The 24,063-nt window shown below is 38.2% G+C and overlaps 2 protein-coding genes across 2 annotated transcripts; one reads left to right on the top strand and one right to left on the bottom strand.

Moving 5' to 3' along the window:
• Nucleotides 1–3,347: 3,347 nt before the first annotated feature.
• Nucleotides 3,348–4,977, bottom strand: GLAREA_00508 (Glucocorticoid receptor-like (DNA-binding); the record flags this gene model as incomplete). Its single annotated transcript, XM_008085266.1, has 4 exons — nucleotides 3,348–3,560; nucleotides 3,615–3,956; nucleotides 4,007–4,868; nucleotides 4,946–4,977. The coding sequence occupies 4 exons, from the start codon at nucleotides 4,975–4,977 to the stop codon at nucleotides 3,348–3,350; spliced, it is 1,449 nt and encodes a 482-aa protein (XP_008083457.1).
• A 4,916-nt stretch (nucleotides 4,978–9,893) lies between these two features.
• Nucleotides 9,894–10,133, top strand: GLAREA_00507 (uncharacterized protein; the record flags this gene model as incomplete). Its single annotated transcript, XM_008085265.1, has 1 exon — nucleotides 9,894–10,133. The coding sequence occupies one exon, from the start codon at nucleotides 9,894–9,896 to the stop codon at nucleotides 10,131–10,133; it is 240 nt and encodes a 79-aa protein (XP_008083456.1).
• Nucleotides 10,134–24,063: the final 13,930 nt, after the last annotated feature.

The following is a 24,063-nucleotide window of genomic DNA, read 5'->3' as shown; positions in this document are numbered from 1 at the left end:
TGGCGTTTACTGACGTCTGAGGCCTGGTAGATGAAGTAGCAATATTGGGGGCAAAAAACGTGCTCCAAAAGCAATGACAGTGGTTTCAATAGGCAATAATGATACTGTGCAGCTCGGTTTTTAGGATGGAAGAGGTTTATTGAAATGATAGAATGATAGAATGATAGAGACGATCGTTGATACTGAATCGTGGAGTAGTGGGGTGAATTTTTTCTTATGCTTACAAATTTCCATGGCGCCCGGCGTCATCCATGCTCCTGCCCAAATTCCGAGGAGGGGTCGAAGTAAGGTTTGTGGTGGATCATCATGCGTTAAGCCGGATTGGGAATATCAACACCATGACAGGGCCTCGGTGGTCATTTTGAATTATGAATCCACAACCAGGCCCTACAAGCACATAGGTGCTGCATAGTGCAAAACTGCAATCTTATCTCCATCAACAAGAAGGCATGATACTGTGTCAAATCTCTTGTAATCGGATAGACAAACCGGATGATGTAACTTCAATGTGAACGATAAAGTTGAGATACAAAATTGTTCACTGTGTTCATATGGATCTTGCATCAAGAGTATTCCGACCGGATCGTTCTGCACATTCTTGAGCCCCTTCGCTGGTTGATGTTTGCTCGGGGCAACGGTATTCAAGGCAGGTTTGCCCATACAACTTCTCACATCACTCAACAAGCCTCAAGTAGTGATTTTTCAGACTTCAAGATATAACAATCAACGATAAGCCCTAGAATCTCACTTGCTCTATCTCTACCCTTCATCACATGCCCATTCCTATCCTCCTGTTCCCGTCCTCGTCCTACGAAAAAGAAAAGAGGACACGCAAGTATCCATCGGCCCCCCTCAAATGAGCTCCTATCGGCCCCTCGCATGAACCCCTCATTCTTTGTTCCCCCACACCTGGCACACCGATCCCCACGATCCTGCAACCTACCTGGGCCTGTACTTTGAGGTGTCTCTCGCTTCGCCAAGCACAAGCAACACCGTACCTACATGATCGACCCATTGCCACATCACATCTCACGTGGTATGGTTTATGGAATAGATGCGAGGTGGTCACTGGCGCTTCAAGCCGGCGGCGATGTGTTGGTTACCATTTGCTGCATGTCGTCGATGAGTTGAGACACACACATGTGTTGGAAGAAGACACGGCAGCTCCTGTAGAACGTAAGTGTATATGTTTCCTATTACGTCCGTCTAGTTGTATAGTCATCAGTGATCCTGTTCCACCCGTTGTAACACAGGCCTTGTGCTCTGTAGCGTTCAATCCAAGCAGACGCACACAATCTGCGACAACAATGTGAAAGCCGAGCAAGCTTCCTCGATCTGAACACTAAATCGCTATTCCCCTCATCGGTACCACGCCTTTGCATTGCACCTGGGTGCTCAACCGCTTGTGTTGTGTCATCGTTGTCTCCCTCCCTTACCCAGCAAACACCTGCCACGTACTTAAGGGCACGACATGACCCCTTTGTATTTCCCAGTAAAGGAGACCCTCGCTCATCCATGTCGAAACGAGAGCTGATTGTAACGAAAGAGACAGCCAGTCTGGGACGATGGTAGAACACAGGTCCGGTCAAGGAAAATCTCGAGAAACATTGCCACCTAATAACCATTCAGAGAGTCGGCAATTGACACGCAGTCGGCGTGAGAAACAAGCAATTGAAAAAGAAACCCTCGTTTCCAAAACCTCCCAAGCGTCATGTGCAACCCACCACATCGGATCTCGCGCTCGGAATCTTCAGGTGCTCGATCTCGACCGAACTGTTACACAGATCCGCCTCACTCACCCAGCCAACTCCCTTACTGTGCGACTCAACTCGCTTTGGTCTCCGTCGAGTCTCGAGCCCCGCCTCAAATGAGCACCAAGTTCTTCTCATCACACGTAGAGTCGTGCCACATTAACTGACCATTACCACAACGTCGCTCAGCGACATGCTGAAAGAAAGGTGCTATAAGACCCAGTGGTCAACACCATGTCCACCCGGGGAGTGCTCAGCCAAAGAATATCATTCCTTCAGTTCCAGCAAGCTTGTATAATGTCAACCCATGCGCATCACGCAAAGTGACCATGTACTGGACCGTATCATAGTTCACACCCGCATGTGTAATGGGTCATTTGAATCTACTCTGACATTGGATTCCAGAAGACCGCAGAAGTGTGATTGCAAGAATGGAACAGTGACACCCACTTTGCAAGTGGATCTTCACAAATGTAAAATACTGAGAGCAGATCGAGCTGTGTGCTCACACCAGCCTTGAATAATCTTCAAAAAAAGAAAAAAAAATTCTATGGCAGAAGGACGGAAGGATGAATGTCATTGTCTCGGCACCGAGGTGGCAAACAGCTTTCTAGTCTTCTGCAGTAGTTAGTACCAGTGACCGGCCGGAAGTTGGCTCTCATGAGGATGGAAATACATCAGATTGCTGCAAAATAATTTGCCCAACACCGCATGCCATTGAAAGCCTGACACAAGTGAATCTGAACCATATTTTATTCTTAGTTTCTAATGCCCGTGAGCTAAGTATTCCTTCCTTGTCTGCTTGCCTTTCCTAGCCGTTCTGTTCATTCAAAACTAGATTCCATTCCTTTGTAGCACCCCAGACGACTCGCTTCCGATACCGTTGAACACGCCCTCCATTACACAGATCGAGAAAATAACTCGGGCTCTAGGTCTGCTGGTGACATACTATGCCCCGCCCTTGAGAAGTGTATGATGCCGCCCTTGAAGCATGAACTGCGATGGTGCAGGTAGTGGAGTCGTCTGGCATAATACGGGACAAACTCAGCCTTATGCGAAACCGTCACTCTTGTGTATGCGTGGAAGATCGAGGCGGATGACCAGAAGGGAAAAGCGAAATTTTGCGAGGTCAGTAAAGCGTAAATTTTGAAATAACGCCGTTCAATGCATGGCAATCGTGCCAGAAATTCATTGACTCCCATGCCACGTCCTAAAATCAGCACAACTCTGAGTTGCGATCGAATGGTCCATAACGCCTAAAAGCGGAGCCAGAGCTCTCTCGAATACTGTTCTCTCAACACCCGTGAGATCGGCGAAAGCCGATAAACCAAGCATGAGACATCTATCAGCCCTGATGCCCAAAAAAACACAATGCTCCCTGTGTATGCCATTGTCCCCTGAAAGGGAGTCTATAAATGACGCCATAAAAGGCGTGCCAAACATGTACCAAGTTGAAATTCCTCTTCAACTCTCCGAACTTTCCGACCAATCTACTCGACCGTCCTCCGAAGTAATTTTAGTATCATCGAGTTTCGGTACAAGACATTATCTATTATACAAAGAATTTGTTGTTGAAAATTCTCGCAATCGGCGTTCTCACAGTGGTCGAGGAGAAACACCGTCCATGGACTTGGGGCGTATAGAAGAGCCGTTAGCCATCTGCGACTGCTTCATGGTGTTTTTCCTTGTCAGCTTGGCGTAGTGCAGACCGCACGCATTACAGAGCGTTCGCGCGCCATCTGGACCTCGTCTCCATTCCGGAGTTTCTGCTCTGTTGCAGCTATGACATCGACCGGGAGGGGCCGCTCTCTATCTGCGCGTTAGAACTGATCTATTCTTTGGATTCCTTTCGTATGCACATACCCCGCGACGCTTCTTGCTTTCTGGTCCCCCAAACACCTCACCCTTAGGATCATGCATGTACACGTTATTCTGCGCTTCATGGTCGTAGTAGGCTGCACTTTTACCAGTATTTTCTCGATGTTGCACTTCGAGCATGGCCGTCTGCTCATTTTGCTGAGATATCATATCTCTCATCTTTTCCAGAAAGATTCGGATCGTTTCTTGATTCTCAAGCATTTCATTACAAGAATCCAAGGAAGGCATACGATCGGGAACAGCCGGATGATCCCGAGGTTGTTGCTCTTGTGTTATGGTGTGAAAATGATGTGACCAGCTCTGTATGTTGCCCGAGGAAACATTGATCTACTCAGATCGTTAGCAAAAAATCCAAGACGCCGCAGCAGTTTACGTACAGCAGAGAGGTAGTTTTCAAAGTCCCAGACCATGTACCGACGTTTCAACCCTTGTTTAAATGGAGAGATTTTGGTCCTATCATCTTCAGTATTTCCTTTCCACCCCTCATCAACCGGTCGAGGGTCATGAGGATATCGAGGCTGATTATAAGAGGCATCGTGGGGACCGGACATCTGGTTCGAGTTAGGAGGATAGCTATAAGGACCCGTCTGAGGCTGATGAGAATAGCTGTTAAGGGGTCTTTCTGACGCCTGACTGTCTGGGTCGTACCGAGGAGGATCATGTCGGTGACTTGGGTATTGAGCGTGAGAAGAGGGAGCCGCCGGTGCGGTGGCTGCCGGATGTCGCTGCGACTCCTGGTAGTTATTTTGCGGCGGATCAACGTGAGAGAAGGCATGGGCTTGTTGTGGATGAATCGGGCGAGGTGGAGAAGGATGCCTTGTCTGCGATAAGCATATATGAGTCGAATACGGCGCGTGATCTGAAGGGGGGTATGTTCGGGGAATCACAGGGCCCTGGGAATATGGAGCGGGGTGGTGCGCTGGTGGCAGAGAAGCGGATACAGGAGACGTATAAGATTTCGTATTGAGAGCTTCGTGTATTGATGGTAGCGACTGTCGATGGGGTGGGATGGTTTGAAGAGGCGGGGGAGCATCTGCCTTGTTGTCCGAGGTTCGCCGCGACTCCGGCGGGGAAACTAGACCAGCTGCTGGCGCTGGCCAGTTTGAATATGGAGGAGGGGGACCATTCGAATATATCGAGGCGGGACTCACAAGTGTGGCCATTGTGGGAGCGGAGGTATATGTTCGATCAGTGTTGAATCGGTCAGCACTCTCGCGGTTGGTAATTGATAGAATCCCACTAGTGATTCAGTGATAGTTAGCATCAGCATCTCAAACTCGTTGGCCATGGATTGGACTCTTGTTGGGGGAACAAACCTTTGCCTGTTGGCAGAATCTGCTGCCTCCATAGTAGAATCTGGAGGCTGGTACTCAATCGTTAGATTCGGAACGCATGCGTGGTCGGCGGACAGATATCGTGCTGTTCCCCGTTCCGAAGTGTGTGTCCCCGTCACACTATTCACCTCACCATCTGGGACCCTCCTCAGCTCAATCGAGTATGGTCTCCAGATGGGTACGATGGGGAAGTTGATTATCGGATCAACGAAGAGAATCGAGGGAGACGCGCTGAGCAGAGGTCGGTGTAGATTTGTAGAGTATGGAATCCATCCACCAGCGTACTGATTATCGTCAGCTCGAATTATATGAACCTGTGTGGCGTCTGGAGGAATCCGTACGCTTCCGCTCCGAAGGTCAGATCTCGAGTCGATTGTGGCGATCGGTTTCGCTAAGTCAAGAGGAGCGAGTTTCCCGCACAACAAGGATGCGACGAGAGTGATCTCTTCTGCTAGGGAAGCCTGTGTTCACTGCTCCAAGTGATCGAACACGCCGCCAGGAGACTGGTGGCTCCAGGAGAAGGGGAATGATGGTATCACAATTGACCTGTCCAAGAGGGCAACGTGCTGGACAATGAAGGACAGAGTCCTGTTCTCCCTCAAGGCGTCCTCCTCTACGCTCCCTCGTCTGTCGACAATCGAGGATTCCGTTGTAAGGGCAGCGTTGTTGGAGGTGAGACCGCTGGCACAGGCAGGCGGAGAAAGCAGGGCAGCACCGAACGAAGCAAAAGAGAACAGCTGAAGAATTTGGCGACGAGGACAGTCGGCGCGGCTCAGATGTCGTCTAATAACAAGGGATTGCTAATCTTCTCGTACGGAATACGCTCGTGGCCGATGAGTTGTGTGTGGTGGTGGCAGTTGGTGGTGCAGCGAAGCAAAGGGTTTGGTGGTTTGAGGTCGTACCAAGTCGCGGCACAAGGCTGTCCAGCGGATCAGACGGTGGGTGCAAAACACTAGTTTCCCGCGGTCAAAGGCAAATTCCAGATCCTGTGGTGGGAGTGCCAGATTTGGCTGACGCTTTTGATGGAAGCAACAAAGGCTGGATTGTTGCAAAGGTGTAAGGTTACGAGAATAATCGTGAACAATGACAACCAAGCATCAAGGCATCTTGCGTCCGCTCTGCTTCTGCTTACTCGATCTCAAGCTTGCGCTAAGTCGATGGATGGGATGATGGTACGGGGCGCGGAGCTGGACCAGATGGCCGTAGTGGATCTCTGACGGTCGGGTTGGCTGAGGACCGTGAGGACTCAGGAGGGAGGGGAGGAGATGGTGGTGAGAAGGCGAGGGGGGTTGAGGATGATGGAGGTCCCGCAGAAAGAACTACAGTAGCCGCGTGGAGATGTTTTGCGGCAACATTCAGGATAGGTTCGTAGACCTACGGAGTACCTTTTTTTTTTTGAGAACATTGTCACCGTACAGTACAGTACTCTGTACTTTTACTCGGTTTACTGCACCATCTGGCGACTCTGCGCCGTCTGCCGTAGATGCAAGCACCGATGCTCCCGACCAACATCACTCAACAGGGGATTTATGGTGTGGACAGGCCTCCGTGCTTGGGGCCCTGGTCTCAGTGGTCTGGCTCTCTAGGTACTCTACGGCGAGGTATCGATATGAGTGCGAGCCTGCGAGGGTGGCAGGCACAGGTATGTAGGTTTACGGCGGCCGTGGCTTCTAAACTTTCGAAGATCTTTCCAGTTCTCGGTTTAGTTCTCCGTACTCGTACCGTACATTGTTCCTCATCACCGCTCGAAGCAGTTTGGCAGATCACCGAGCAATATTCATTACGCCGCTACAGCTTTTTATTGTTATTATGATCATCGTTATTATTGCTAAGTATTCTTCTTCCTCTTCTTCCTCTTCTTCCTCTTCTTCCTCTTCTTCCTCCTCCTCCTCCTCCGAATATTTCTCGTCTTCAATAATACTCGGTGCACACAATGATCAATGGCATGCGGTAATCGATCCTACATCAGCCCTCGGTTCCGACCCCGCCCCGCCCATCGTGAAGCTCTGCGCCATGGTGACAGCTGCGGCTTGGCGATTTGATTGCTTCTTGAATGGGATGGGGATCGATGCCAAGAGTATCGAGCCACCCAAGGGGATTAAGCGTGTGCGATATCTGCTAGGTTCCAACGTAACACAAAAGGAGAATAGCTACCATACACCAGTTTGCCCGAAGGCGGTACACATTTGTCTATTCTATAATATATACCCTTGTACCAAGAGTCTACCAACAGTAACAGTACTACTTACTGTACTTTGGCACTTCGCGGTACAGTACCTAGTAGGTACCTAGGTATTTTGCATGGCTGAATCCGCCATCGATTCCGTCTCCGTCTCCCGCTGTCGCTGCCAATCCGTAAGCGAGAGAGAGCAAGAGTGTTCAGAATACCACCACCAGGCCACCTGCACACTCCGCAGTCCCTGACTCCCAGACTCCTAGCCCACGTCTCCACCAGTCCACTCCACAGATCCTCGGAACTCATGACATCTCGGTCCAGTAATGTGCTGGTCACCATGAGATCATCAGATCTGGGTGCACTTCGTACAAACGACAGGTCAGCGTACTCCGTATTCCGTGGGGTATCTCGCCTTCGCTTTCTCTGAGCGAGCTCTCGAGCTCTCCTCTCGAACTCTCCTCTCGAACGAGTCTGATCTCCGCGCTGGAAGAGAATGATCTAGCCCCAAAGGAATTCGCTAGGTCGTACCGGTCGGTGGTGCTCCTTTTACATATCGCTGTAACGACTACCTAGGTACCTAGCACGTGCCTAGAGACGATTCTCGACTGTCCAGCACCCAGCCTAGGGACGGAGAACACGTTTCGAGCACGCCGACCCGTAGGTCGTTTTAGTCGTTTTAGCTCTAGTTCTAGGACTAACGTCTACCTCCGTCGGTGGGGATGAGATCAAGTAAGGTTGAAGATGATCGTCCCCATAATAAGCATCCAAGCAAGAGCGATGGACGGCGATGCTGAATCTCGATGACCCGTGTGTCGGACGGCATGATTTCCACCCTTGCGAGCTGCCCTCCCTGCACTTGCATTGGGCGGCCACGACCCAGCACCGCTGCCAGTAAGGGAGAAACAGGGGAGCGGGATGGATCATGACCCATGGACGACGCGGGACGCGGATGTGCCACATTTGGATGTGGGTCCCTTGTGCAGTGAAGTGTGTTCATCTCACGAAGATGCTCGGTGGGGGAGACGATGTGGGTCCGTCTATCTGGTCAGGAGATGGGGATCTGACGAACAATCTAAGCAGCGGAAGATGAAAGAATAACAATAATCGTGGAGATGAAAACGAAGAATAATAGATACGATATGATTATGTCCCGGTACAAGTATCAATTCACCGGTATTTTTTTTGGGGAAAGTGGAACACAAGACGAGGCCAGTTGCGCTGAAGGAAAAGGGGTGCTCTGCCGAGCATGCTCAGGTTCATGTGAACTAGAACACATTATTGGTCTGTAATCCAACCTCGAGGATCCTGAGGTCGACCCGATTTTCCTTCGATACATCGTAAAACCACTTATGTGTATGATTGTATGAACTCACTAAAATTCGTATGTTTCGCACCCACATCAAGACGAATCCCAGCGTTCAAGTCATCCGCGACCCTCGTGATGATGAGGATATAGGAGATATATTTCGGTTCGGAAACCGTTACATTTGCCACGTGCGAAGTCTTACGCTTTTCTAGCTCGAGGATAGCTTTTTCCTATCTGGCGCCAAACTTTTGCAAGTTCGAGGTTAGATGCGGCAGGTCTCTCGTGTTGCAAAAAACTTGCAGAACTGCTGTACTACTAGCATCACTGCGCCGTTCTTTTTGAACACCAACGGAGGCTAAATTTACACCTACGGCACGCCCACAGAGGATCGTACACTACTGTTTCCTGGATCATGTTAGAGCGGTGAAGAACGGAAAGTTACTGTTATTGTGTTGGTAACGAAATAAAAGTTGGAAGAGCAGCGTCACTTGACTGACGTGCCGTAAGTGCAATCCCCTATGGATATACGGGTAGAAAAGTTATCTCAATCATCCCCTGCGTGAGAATCTGGGAATCGAAATGAAGCGAAGATGTTGTGTTCACACACAATACTATAATAATGATGTTGAACGCCTGCACGTGAGCGACCAGGTCGTTTCCCAGTGTGGGGCCCGTGGAGGATGATTCGAGTCAGGTTACGAGTATGTTGCTCAAGTTTTGGGTGGGAGACTCAGAGAGTGACGATGCTGTTCTTGTGTACTGCTCAATAAGTATCGCTGTTACTTCGCACTGCATGATGTGGGAACGGGGAGAATGGTAATCATGTACCGAGCGCTTTTATATTGAATAATGTAGCCGCAGCCCACCATTGCGTTGCAACGATAAAGCACTCTCGATCACCACTATCGACGCCGGCAGCGGATCAAATATCGAAGAACGTTTGGCATCCGGGTGCCGAACATATCGCACGTGGGGATCTGGGAGAGGTTGACCCAAGCCTGCAAAGGCTGTACCACCACAATCTACGACATATATTTATGATATCTGCCATTATATTAATTATATATCACCCGCGCGCTTGTCACTTCACAAGTCAATACATCTTGCAAGCTTAATAAGTGGAGTAAATGAATACAGATCTGGAGATGAGCGAGTTAGAATTAGCTATTATTATCTTGAAAGAACATGTGTGTAACGCTCATCCAATTATTTTGAAAATAATCCGGGCCCTGGTTTGGATGTTTGGATTTTTGGATTGCAGATCTGTGAAATTCGCCGTTCCACATCTAACTTCTCCCATGCAGTAGGGGGCCAAGGTTCCCGGATTCGTCGACTTTCGGGCGCCCTCACCAGTATTAAATGTTGGTAACACGAATGTGCCGTCGGCATGCGACTCACAATCCGTGGATATCACTCCACACCCCTTGCAATTACAAAAAGCAACCAGCATGTCGTATTTTCTCAAACCGGTAATCACTGAACAAGCTGTAGAAAATATTGACCAAACGCGGGAAGATGGCGAGTCACAAATCTCATTGACCCCCGGGCCTGTATGTAGAGAAGTCAACGACACCTTACCTTCCCTCCTAACCGCGGTTTTGCGAAGTCTTTCGCATGTACCAAGTACCAACACCAATGATCTAGCTTTGGCGCTCTGCCTTGTAATGATACTTCGTATAATTGTCTAGATGATTCAAAATAGCAATCCAATGACGGCGTTTGAATACAGATCTGTGCAATCGATAAGGGACGCAGGGCTTTGCACGTCTACGAATTGGATGTGTCCATTCATATCCTCATTAGTATTGTCCTTCTCCTTGTGATTTTTGAAGGACCAGCCCGAGCACCTGCCCATATCGTACGATGTCGAATCCCGCACAAGGCCTGTCCAGATCTAGAATCTCCTTTTGCTTTGGCCAATGCACTCCCGTGTGAACATTGGTAAAACCAGCAGCAAGATCAACAGTGGAAAATGACCTGGCCTGTAGCTTAGATTCAAGTCCCGTCATTGTAAGATCTTACTATCGTTGCGCCCTCAATTCTTCTGATGCGTTTTGTCCGCGGTAGAGCTCAACCTTATGCCTTCCTACCCTCTGTACAAATGGGCATTATTCGCAGCTATTTCTATTCCATACATTTATAGCACGTTTGATTGGCTTTGATTACTTGTGTGTTTCGAAAATTTAACTGTCTCAGCAAATAAGGAACAATTCGCATTATTTGCAGCCCTACAAGTTGTGCCTCGGCCATTATTCCCCAGGCCCCAGGCATGCTACCAAAAAGGGAACTCCAATCGCCCGATCGTATGCATATTAAAACCCTGATCCCTACGATGCAGATTTCTCCTAACCCATGCACACTCCCCTGAGCCCCTATAAATCTGAATCTCTTACTATTCCCCCCCTTATTAAAGTAGTAGTAGTAGTAGTTATTTTCGACTCGTCGGGCAGCCAGAGGCTGGACCCTTAAAGACCTCCTAGGGGGTACTGGAGTCGTGCCAAGCTCTGGAATTATATATAATATTCTAAAAGAGAGCCTAAAAACAGCTCGTCTAGAAGGACTCCTTAGGGTACCTCTCTAGAGCTTTAAAAAGAGCTTCCTAAATAGACCCGGGTCCCCAATCCCGCGATGTTACAGTACTATTAACAACCTAAAGAGAAGACATTTCGAGTAAGAAAGCAAAATAGTATACCGCCGGTCTTCCGCCGGTTAAGGTCCGACTATAGACAACTTAGAATCACCTCCTCCTTAACTAAGTAATAGCCTTTCCTCCCCGAACCTCTAGACGGCTAGCGAAGCTCCCTCCCCCCTTCTTTAAGGCTATCCTCGAGCGTTAGGTAGTATAGAAGGGTTGCCCCTTATACCGAAGGTATAAATCGTCGTAATCGTACTAAAAGTAGGATTAAAAAGGTAGCCCAAAAAGCGAAATCCTCCCCCTTTTTCTTCCCCCTTTATCTCTAAGTATATCCTTAAAGCTCTTTAGATAGGTCGGTCTCTCGAATAGAGGTAGTGTTCGGAAGAGTATTCGTCGTTATCTCGAAGGGCCCGAGTTACGTCGAAAAGACTACGTTAAAGTATCGGTTCTCGATCGTAGCTAATCGTTAGCCGTAAAGTACGGTACGACAATAATAGCTAGTTAAACTACGTATTTCTTTAGCTCTATAGAAGTAGTTAAGTAGTTCTATAGGTTCGTAGCTAGTACCGCGTATAGGTAGGAATTCGTCTTCGCTAGCCCCTCTCTTATAAAAGATAATATAGTAGGTAATATAGAGCTTAATAGATAGGTAGAATTTATTAAATCGAGAGAGACTTATATATAGTTTATATAGTAAAGACAAAAATTTAGTATAGATTCTATAATTATATAGCTCTCTAGCTAGTTAAATTATAAGTCTACTATATAACCTTTAATAAGAGAAGAGAATAGTACTCTCTCTAATTGTTAGTCTATATTTACTCTTAAAACTTATCTTTAAAGAGAATAACTTCTATATATTTTTAAGAATTATTAAAACTACCTTTTTTATTAGTATATAATATTATTTACTTAAATAAATAGCTAATTTCTTTTAATATATATTTATAGTTTCTTATAATAGTAATTTTTATTAAAACTATCTTAATATTAACTTATTATATCTTAATTTCTTATATAGTATAGTATAAATATTATAATATATTATATAATTATAATAATATAAGTTTATAAATACTAAGATAGAAATAAATAGTTATATATATTTAGTATTTTATTAAATTATACTAGATTTAATATTAAGAATATAAAAAGATAAAAAGAATATATTAAGAGAAATATACTAGCTATATACTTAAGATTTTAACTTAAAATTAATTTAAACTATATTTAACTCTAGTACTTTTAAGTTTTATTTATATAAACTCTAGACTCTCTTTCTATATAAATATATAATAGTATACTATTATATTTCTCTTTCTTTAAAGTAAAAGTTTACTTTAAACTTTTTAGAATTAATTTAAAAGAGTATTAGTTTATATTATAATAGTTATAATATTAAAAGTAAAGTAAAACTAATAAAGAGAAAGTTAATAATAAAAAGTAAGTCTATTTATACTTATTACTATATTAGATTTAATAAATAATATTATTTAGAGTTTACTATTATATAGTTATCTTTTTAATAAAGTAAAGTTATTATATAATAAACTTAACTAAAAATAGTAAAACTATTTAAATTATTATATAATAATTCGGTTCTACTCGGGGTAGACTAGGGTTATTATAAGGTTAGTATATTAAGAAGTAGGCGTAAGATTATTACTTATAGATTTAGAGATCTATTCGTTATAATAAGAGTAAGTTAAACCGATAATATACTATTACTATAAGTAGTTAAGTACGAAGCTCCTATCTAAGGAAATTACAATTATTATATAGAACCTTTATAGTAGGTCGGTCGACTTAGTCGCTAGTCGACCTAGTCGATAATCGCTCGAGTCGCTAGTCGACCTAGTCGACTATAATACGTAACTTTTCTTCCTAACTAAGAAACCGGGGGTTAACTAACTATCTTACTATTTACCCCTATAACCCGCGTAATAAATAAGTAACTTATAGTCCCTAAAACCTAGTAGTATCTAGGAGGACGCTCCTAAGAACTCTCTCGCCCTAGGACACTTATTCTAGGCTAGGCCGAGTCCTAAAGGCTTTATCCTAGATCTAATTACGTCCTAGACGTAACACTCTAGGGTTCTCTCGACTCTAGAGTTATAAGGCTCCTAGATACCGTACACGTAACACTACCTTCTATTCGGACTAGCGTGTCCTTACGCTTAAGTATAACTAAGAATCGGATTATATAGTAGCTATAGACTTTCTTCCTTTCTATTATACTACCTAAGAGAATAAACGATCGTCGCTATATTTCCCTAGGAAATTTAATCGAAAAGACTAGTAAAAGAAATATAGCTCCCTACTCCCGTTATAAGAAGAGTAAACGCCCTTACGTCGCGCCTCGCGATACGAAACTATCCCGATATACTAAGTATACTCGTTAAAGTAAGACTTATAATATCTATTAAGTTAACCGAATACCCGAGGTGTTTAAGTAGGAATCTCTAGAGGATAAGCGGCGGAAGGTATATACTTTAAAGAGGTAGAAGATAGTCCGTCTATAAGAGGCGTCTACCTAATTATAGCGGCTTAAAAAGGAAGAGAATACTCTAGACGAGAAAGAGTAGAGAATAATTACGGCTAGTCTTAACTTACTAGACGAGTTAGACGAGTTAGAAAAAAGAGAGTAAGAAGAGGAGAAGAAGAGAGAGAAGGAGGAGAGGAAGGTAGAAGTAGAACGACTACTAACCTACTCTACCCCGCCCGACGACTTCTCCGCTTACGACCCTTCGCTACTCGACCTAAATTTCGATCCTAGGTCTTTCTAGGAGGCCCTAGATACTAGTAGTAGAACTTCTTAAGCTACCTAGGGTAGTTAAGGTTATTTATTAGTTCCTATATATTTTCTAATTATAGGTAGTCCTTCTACTTTATTAGATAATATAGTTTTTCTCTAATAAGTTTATAGTCTAAGATTTCTTCGACTTTATACTTAGTGTTAGAGTTTACTAGTTCTATTTCTATAACTAGAGCTAGTAGTACTCCTAGTAGTACTAGTTCGAGAAGAGATATATAGAATACTAGAAAGATATTTATACTCTTTAGTAAAGCTAGTTTATAATTTAAAGGTCCTTTATACGTTTTAATTTTAAATAGTCCTAGTTTCTTATTATCTAGTTTATCGCTTAGTCGTTTTATTTAGATATTTCGTCTAATTAAATAAACTCTATCCCCCTCTCTTAGTATAGGCTCCTAACTACGTTTCTTATTATAGTAGAACGCGTTTCGTTCTAAGATAAACTTAAGTTCTTTAACGAGTTATCTATAAAGAGAGAAAAGGTTATTAATAAGGATCCTTTCTACCTAATTGTCGATAGATATATTATAGAGTTCTTAGAACGTAGTTTTCTTATAGCTAAAGTTAGCTTTAAATAGTAATACTTATATTATTTCTATAGCTATACTATTATACGAGAACTAGGCTATTAGTAATAAGGCGACCTAATTATCTTACTTATAGTTTATATAATATCTTAAGTATACTTTAACTACTTAGTTTATTCTTTTATTACCTCTATTTATTTATAGATAGAATAATATTAATAGCTTTCTTTTTATTTCTATATAGATAGTTATAGCCGTCTAGAATTTAGATATAAATAGCTTATCTCGGTCTAAGACTATTTCTTCTAGAGTACTATAGTCTATAACTACGTACTAGATAAAAGCGTATACTAACTCCTTAGTAGTACTTAACTCCTTATATAGTATTAGGATTATATATTTAGTAAGTCTCTCTATTATAACTAAGATCGTATTATATTTAACTTCTATTATTAGATCTCTTAAGAGTAGAAGTTTAATAATAAAGTCCTATAATATTATTTTCTATAGTTTCTTTAGAATAGGTATCTATTCTATAAGTCTATAAGGTATATAGTATATAGATTTATTTCGAATATAGGTATTATATTTAGTTACTACTTTCTTAACTAAAGCTCGTAGCTTATTAATATAGTATTACTATTAGATTCTCTAGAAGGTTCTTCTAATTTCTTAATAACTATATTCTAGGGCTTTATAGAATTTCTAGATAAACTCTAAGGTATATAAGCTTAGTACTTTAAGTTTTCTATCTTTATATAGCGCGTTTCCCTTAGAAACTACTAGTTTTTTATTCTAGGCGACTATAATATTATTATACTATAGGCCTCGGATTTTAGTAAGGGCGGCAATTACCTTAGTATTAGGAATAAGATTTCTATCCTTATCTTCTTTAAGAATAGCTTATTTTTTATAGATCTTATCTTCTTTATATTCTAGTTATTAGCTTAAAGTGTTAGCTTAGAGATTATTTATTCTCTTTACGTATTTAATTATAATATTAAAATAAGCGAGTTCTTTAGCCTATTATACTATTTGTCGATTATCTAGTTTCTTTATTATTAAGAATATTTATAGGTTCTTATAATCTATAAGGATAATAATAGGGAATTTAGCTCTTTAAAGATAAATCTTCTAATATCTTAGTACTTTAACTATAGCTATAAGTTTCTTCTTATAGATATTATAGTTCTATTTAGCCGGCGAGTATTTCTTAGAGTAATATATAATAGGGTATATTTTTCTATTCTCGTCTAGTTATAGGTAAATAGTACCTATAGTAGTATCTAAGGTATTAGTCTCGACTATACTTAGTTTATTAATACTAAAGCTTCTAATAACTAGTTTCTTAGTAAACCGATTCTTAAGTTCTTATATAGCCGCTCTTTCTTTTTCTTCTATAAGAAAGGGTACGTCCTTTCGGGTAAGATTAGTAAGCGGTCCTATAATCTTTAAATATTCTTCTATAAATTATCTATAGAAGTTTCTAAAACCGAGAAATAACTAGACGTCTTTAATATTTTCTAATTCTAGCTAGTTCTTTATTTATTAAATCTTCTCTAGGTCGATATTTATTTTTTCTAGTTTAATAATAAACCCTAGGAATTTAGTTTTCTAAGTACTAAACTCGTACTTTTCTAGTTTTAGTCTAGAGTCTACCCTTACTAGGGCTTCTAGGACTAAATAGACGTATTCCTTATACTTATTCTTATTTTCTAAATAAACGAGAATATTATCGAGGTAATAGATAATAAACTTATCGAGATAGTCTTATAGAATATTATTATTTTATCTTTAGTATATTATAAGGGCGTTAGTTAACCCGAATAGTATAATAGTATATTTATATTAGCTAGAAGGTATAATAAATATAGTTATCTACTTATATTCTTCCTTAATTCTAATAAGGTTAAAGGTATTTCTCTAGTCGAGTTTCGTAAATATTTTTACTTTAGCTAGTCTGTCCCGTAGATACTACGTATTCGGTAAAGGGTATTAGTCTCTAATAGTAATATTGTTTAGTCTTTAAAAGTCTCTATAAGGTCTACTTTTATTATTACTAGTCTTTACTATTACTAGTATATTTAAAGTAGCTAGCGATTTAGATAGCCTAATCTATCTTTTCTTAAGTATTATATCGACGTATTTCTCTAACGTCTTAGAGACGTCGAACTAGTATTATCTTAATTTCTCGAAAGGCGACTTTCTTTCTTCTTTTAGATTAATCTCGTAATCTTATAGTTAATATTTAGGTAAGGCTTAAAAGTCTTCTAGGTTTTCGAATAACTTCTTAAATTTTCTATACTATATAGGTATTTGTTTTTCTTTACTTTCGTCGGTAACCTATAGAGAACTCTCTATTTCTTCGAGGTGTCCGGGCGCTTTAGAGAAGGCGGCGTAAACCTCTCTCCGGCCTTCTAGTTAAACCTATATACCCTCGTAGGTATATCTCCTATAGACTATAGTGTTAGTATACTAGTCTATTTCGGGGTTATACTCTTAGATCTAGGTTATTCTTAATATAGCCTTAAGATCTCCGATTTCGGTAATATTAAATTAGATATTAGCTTTATATCTATCTAGTAAGAATAACTTAGACAAAATAGTTACTTTATTAATTTGTCTATTACTATAGTCTAATCTATCTACTAGTTATAGAGTATATAGGTAAATACTAGTTATAGAGATATTTAATTTTTTTACTATATAGGGTAAGATATAGTTTCTACTAGCTTCTAAATTAATTATAACCTTAATTAACTTTCTTTTAATTTTTATTTCGACTATAATTTATTTTTCTCCTTCTATAGTATATAGCTCGTAAGGGTCTAATAATATCTCTATAACTTCTATATCTTAAAGTAGGTCGGTCTATATATAGTATTATACTATCTATTCTTATAAACGATAGAGTATACTAAGGCGTAAGGTATAGGTATTAAGGACTAGGGCTTCTTACTAAGTAAACTCGCTAGTTTGTCCTTTAACGAAGGAGACCCGCTCCTAGATATACTTCCCTAGAGCTTTACTAATAATTTCCTATATATCTCCTAGTTTAAGGAGATTATTTAAGTAGAGTAACTACCTAATTAGTTTAAGTAGTTTAATAGTTATCTTTTAGGTACGTTCTTATTAGAATACTACTCTTTTTATATCTATAAAAAACACCTCGTAACGTATATTAGTTATAGGTTTCTCTTCTTATATTAAATAGTTAGTAGTAAACTTTTAGCTATCCCTAGTCTTCTAGATATTTTCTTCTTCTATTATCTCTTAGAAGTACTAGTATTCCCTATATTTTAGAATTACTTTCTTGGGTTTATAGGCCGAGAGGCTATTAGGTTCTAAGTCTACCTAGTATAAGGAGTCTTCGATCCGGTATTTCTTAGTTATTAGAGGTATCTTAGATCTTACCTAGACTACCGAACTAAGTTTAGTAGTATCTTACTTACCCTAATTACCTTCTAGTAGGGTAGCTTTATTTATAATAGCTAGTTATCTAGTATTACTAGACTATTTTTTCTAGCCTTTCTATAGCTTTCCCTTATAATAAAAACTAGCTATATAACCCTCTTCTCTATACTTAAAATAAAGTCCTTTCTCCTAATAGTAGTTTCTTTCCCTATTAGAGAGCTTTAGTTTAGAGTAGGTAGTATTAAGTTGTTTAGACGAGAAATTATTTTAATAGTATAGCTTCTTTTCCTTATAGTAATATTAAGTAATATATTTCTAGTTTTTTTCTCTATAGAACTTATAAAGGCGGTTATTAAGCTAGATAACTTTCTTAATTAAGGTTACTATATTAGTAAAAACTATTTCTTACCTTACTATTTCTTCTCTAAGGTACCCCTTAAGGCCCCTCTAGAAGATTTCTATTAATACCGCGAAATCCTAGCCCGATTTATTCTTATAACGTTAGAACTTAGTAGTATAACTAACTACTAACCCGGTCTAGGTTAGGTTTAAGAGTTTACAAATAGTAGTACGTTTTACGTCGACGTCGCCGAATATTTGTCGAATTTTAAACTTAAAACCTTAGAAACTACTAAATATCTTTCTTATAGTCTATATTATATTTCTACCTTCCTTATTTAGAAAGTAATCTTCTAAGAATAGTTAAATCTATTAGTATACTTCTCCCTTAAGGTATAAGGTAGCCTATAGGCTCTTTTCGCGTCCCGAGTTAAACTTGTCTTTGTTAAAAGCGAAGTAGAGTTCGACCTAAAGTAGAAATATTTCTAACTTAGTTCTTTTTCCTTTATACCTCTCTAGTAAGGCGACCTTAAGAGTTTTAGTATTTTCTATAGTAATATTTCGGGCGTTAGGTATACTAATGTTATTATTGTCGTTATTATCGTTTACGTCTATAGAACTACTATTCTAGGCGTCTAGAAGGTTAGTTACTAGGGTAAGGTTAATACGGCTAGTAGTTAGGCTACTAGTCGTCGCCTAGGCTAGTCCGGCTATTATTAATAATCTAGTACTTACTAAGAACTAGTACTTAAAGTATAACGATTTAGTTCTACTCGGGGTAGACTAGGGTTATTATAAGGTTAGTATATTAAGAAGTAGGTATAAGATTATTACTTATAGATTTAGAGATCTATTCGTTATAATAAGAGTAAGTTAAACCGATAATATACTATTACTATAAGTAGTTAAGTATAAAGCTCTTATCTAAGGAAATTACAATTATTATATAGAACCTTTATAGTAGGTCGGTCGACTTAGTCGCTAGTCGACCTAGTCGATAATCGCTCGAGTCGCTAGTCGACCTAGTCGACTATAATACGTGACTTTTCTTTTTAACTAAGAAACTAAGGGTTAACTAACTATCTTACTATTTACCCCTATAACCCGCGTAATAAATAAGTAACTTATAGTCCCTAAAACCTAGTAGTATCTAGGAGGACGCTCCTAAGAACTCCCTCGCCCTAGGATACTTGTTCTAGGCTAGACTAAGTCCTAAAGGCTTTATCCTAGATCCGATTACGTCCTAGACGTAATACTCTAGAGTTCTCTCGACTCTAGAGTCGTAAGGCTCCTAGATACCGCGTACGTAATATATTAGTATTAAGTTATCTTATTAGAGATTTATTATTATATCTTTTCTTCTCTTTATAGTAGCTCTAACTTTTCTATCTATAATATTTTTCTTTTCTAAACTTATAGAGTTAGTTATCTAGTTTAATAACTTCTTCTACTAGACTAACTATATTATTATAGACTAGTCCTTACTAGGCTAGTTTCTCTTTAAGGTAGTTCTCTAAGTCTTTCTTAAAAAGAGTTGTTAGAGCTATAGTATCTTAATCTATTTTATTTCTATATCTTTAGAATTTAGTTATATAGATAATAGTAGACTCTATTTAATAAAGAGCTAGAAGCTTTCTTTCTATAGTTTATTTAGTATCTACGTTACTAAATATATAGTAGATTTTTATTTTAAATCTATTTATTTCTTTAAAGATTCTTTAGATTATTACTATTTATTCTTAAGTAGATTATATAATAATTCGGTTCTACCTAGAGTAGACTAGAGTTATTATAAGGTTAGTATATTAAGAAGTAGACGTAAGATTATTACTTATAGATTCGGAGATCTATTTATTATAATAAGAGTAAGTTAAATAGATAATATACTATTACTATAATAAGTCGAGTATAAAGCTTCTATCTAAGGAAATTATAATTATTATATAGAACTTTCTTTCCTTAAGTTCGATAGATTTACTAGTCGAACTTATTAAACTTCTAGCTAGTTTAATAGGTTCGCCTAGCGAACTTATCGAACTTCTATTATTACGTAACAGTACCCTAAACCGGGGCCTATCCGCTAATATAAACTTTACTAATATTAACCTAATTAACCTATTAGATAATAGTTCTAGAAACTACTTAATTCTTATAACCTTACTTAATTCTAGAACTTTTAGTCCTAGGAGTATTACGACGCTAAGGCCGACGCTACTTATAATACTATTCTCTATTCGAACTAGCGGGTCTATACGCTTAAGTATAACTAAGAAATACGTCGGTTAAAGACTATAGACTTTTCTTCTTTCTAATATACTACCTAACTATATAACTAAACGTTCTAATATTATAGCCTTTAGTAAATAGATTAATCTAACTAGAAAGAAGATAGTACCTTACTCTTACTATAAAAAGGTAGGAAAAGAGTATATAGTCTCTTAAGACCTAAAATATAGTCGCTATAGTACTTATATATCTACTAGAAAGTCGTATAATATTAAAGAGATAAATTAAATACTCTTAGTTTATAACTAGAAGAGTATTAAGGTTTAAGAAGAGAAACTTTTCTTAGAGAATAAGTAGACTAAGGCCTAGATCTAAGAGATACTAGCTCGTTATACTCGTATCTACTAGTAGTAGAAGTTCTTTTAAGAATAGAAATAAAAGATAATTTTAGTAGGTCTTAACTCGCTAGATAAGTTAGATAAGTTAGAGAGAAAAGAGTAGTAGGACAAAGAGGAGAAGAAGAAGAAGAAGAAGAGAGAAGTAGAAGTAGAGCGACTACTAGTCTACCCTACCCTACCCGACGACTTCTCTACTTATAATCTATTACTACTCGATCTAAATTTCGATCTTAAGTTTTTCTAAGAAGCCCTAGATACTAGTAGTAGAACTTCTTAAGCTACTTAGAGTAGTTAAGGTTATTTACTAGTTCTTATATATTTTCTAATTATAAGTAGTCCTTCTATTTTATTAGATAATATAGTTTTCCTCTAACGAGCGTATAGTCTAAGATTTTCTTAACTTTATATTTAGTATTAGGGTTTACTAGTTCTATTTCTATAACTAGGCCTAGTAGCGCTCTAGGTAGTACTAGCTTAAGAAGAGATATATAGAATACTAGGAAAATATTTATACTCTTAGGTAGAGCTAATTTATAGTTTAAGTACTCTTTAAGTACTTTAATTTTAAATAGTTCTAATTTCTTATTATCTAGTTTATCGCTTAGTTATTTTATTTAAACGTTACGTCTAATTAAATAAACTCTATTCTTCTTCTATAGTATAGGCTCTTAACTACGGCCTTTATTATAGTAGTATACGTTCTTTTTAGCGATAAATTTAAGTTCTTTAATAAGTTTCTTATAAAGAGAGGAAAGATTATCTACGAGGATCCTTCTTACCTAGTTATCGACTTTTATATTATAGAGTTCTTAGAATATAGTCTTCTTATAGCTAAAGTTAGCTTTAAATAGTAATACTTATATTATTTCTATAAGTATACTATTATATATAAACTAGACTATAGGTAGTAGTACGACCTAATTATTCTATTTATAGTTTATATAATACCTTAAGTATACCTTAACTACTTAGTTTATTCTCTTATTACCTCTATTTATCTATAGACGAAACGAGGTAGATAGCTTTTACTTTATTTCTATATATACTATTACGGCCGTCTAGAGTTTAGATATAAATAGTTTATCTTAGTTAGAGATTATTCTCTCTAGAGTACTATAATCTATAAATACGTATTAGATAAAGGCGTAGGCTAATTCTTTAGTAGTACTAGACTCCTTATATAGTATTAGGATTATATACTTAGTAAGCCTTTCTATTATAACTATAATTAAGTTATACTTAACTCTAGTTATTAGGTCTCTTAATAGTAGAAGTTTAATAATAAAGTTCTATAATATTATTTTCTATAGTTATTTAGAAATTAGTATTCTTTCTATAAGTCTATAAGGGCTATAGTACGCTAGTTTATTCTAAATATAGATATTATAGCCGGTTACTACGTCTTTTACTAGAGATCGAAGCTTATTAATATAGTATTACTATTAGATTCTCTAGAGAGTTCTTCTTATTTCTTAGTAGCCGTATTCCGAGGCCTTATAGAATCTCTAGATAAATTCCGTAGTATATAAATTAGGTATTCTTAGTTTACTATCCTTATATCTAGACGTTTCCTCTAAAACGTTAGGTTCTTTATCCTAAGTAGTTATAATTTCGTTATACTATAGGCTATAAATCTTTATAAGGGCGGTAATTACCTTAGTATTAGGGATAAGGTTTCTATTCTTATCTTCTTTTAAAATAGCTTACTTCTTATATACCTTATTATCCTTATACCCGGGTTATCGACTTAGAGTATTAGCTCTAGAGTTATCTTTTCTAGTAATATATTTAATAATAAGGTCGTAATAGGCGAGCTCCTTAGTCTATCTTACTATTCTCTAGTTATCTAGTTTCTTTAAAGTAAGAAATATACGTAGGTTCTTATAGTCTATATAGACTTTAACCGGGTATCTAGCTCCTAAGAGGTAGATTTTCTAATACTTTAACGACTTAACTATAGCTATAAGTTCCTTCTTATAAATATCGTAGTTCTATTCTATAGGCGAATACTTTTTGGAGTAATAAGTAATAGAGTACTACTTTCCGGATTTGTCTAGTTATAGATAAATAGCGCTAATAATAGTATCTAAGGTATTAGTCTTAATTCTACTTAGTTTATCTTCGTTAAAGCTTTTTATTACTAGGTTACTAGTAAACCTATCTTTTAGCTACTAGAAAGCGGCTTTTTTAGGTTCTCCTATAAAGAATAGTATATCTTTTCGTATAAGTCGCGTTAGTAGAGTTACTATATTAGAGTATCTCTTAATAAACTATTAGTAGAAATTACTAAAACTAAGGAATAATTAGACGTCTTTAATATAAGTTAACTCTAGCTAATTCGCGACTCGTTAGATTTTTTCTAGTTTAATACTTATCTTCTCTAGTTTAATAATATAACTAAGAAACGTTATTCTCTAAACTCTAAACTTATATTTACTTAGTTTTAACCTAGAGTCTACCTTTATTAAGGCCTTTAGGACTAAATAGACGTATTCTTTATAATCGTCTTTATCTTCTAAGTAGATAAGAAGGTTATTAAGGTAGTAGATAATAAACTTACTAAGGTATTCTTATAAGATATTATTATTCTACCTTTAGTATATCGCTAGTATATTTTTTACTCTAAACAGTATAACTAAGGGTTTATAAAGTCTAAAGAGTACTAGAAAGGTAAACTTCTATTCTTTACTCTTCTTAATCTATATTAAGTTAAAGGCGTTCCTCTAGTCTACTTTTATAAATATCTTAGCCTTAGCTAGCTTATCCTATAAGTACTAGACGTTAGGTAATAGATATTTATTAGTAATAGTAATATTATTAACTTATTAGAGGTTAATATAAGGCCTTCTATTATTATTACCTAGTTTTACAATAATTAGTATATTTAATACTATTAGTAATTTAGATTCTCTAATCTATTCTTTCTTAAGTACTACTTTAATATATTCCTCTAGCGTCCTAGTAGTATCGAAATAGTAGTATCTTAAGGTTTTTAAAGGGTATTTCGATCCTTCTTTAAAATTAATTTTATAGTTCTATAGTTAATATTTAGGTAAGACTTAAAAGTCTTTCGGGTTTTCGAATAGCTTCTTAAATCTTCTATACTATATAGGTATTTATTTTTCTTTACCCTTATTAATAGTAACCTATAGAGGACCCTTAGTTTTTTTAAGGTGTCTAGGCGCTTTAGAGAAGGTAGCGTAAACCTCTTTCTAGCCTTATAGTTAAACCTACGTACCCTTATAGACGTATCTCTTATAGGTT

This window comes from Glarea lozoyensis (genome assembly GCF_000409485.1).
Source record: "Glarea lozoyensis ATCC 20868 chromosome Unknown GLAREA3, whole genome shotgun sequence".
Classification (NCBI taxonomy): Eukaryota; Fungi; Ascomycota; class Leotiomycetes; order Helotiales; family Helotiaceae; genus Glarea; species Glarea lozoyensis.
The sequence above is the reverse complement of the archived record's forward strand: the minus strand, read 5'-3'. Positions and strand labels throughout refer to the sequence as shown.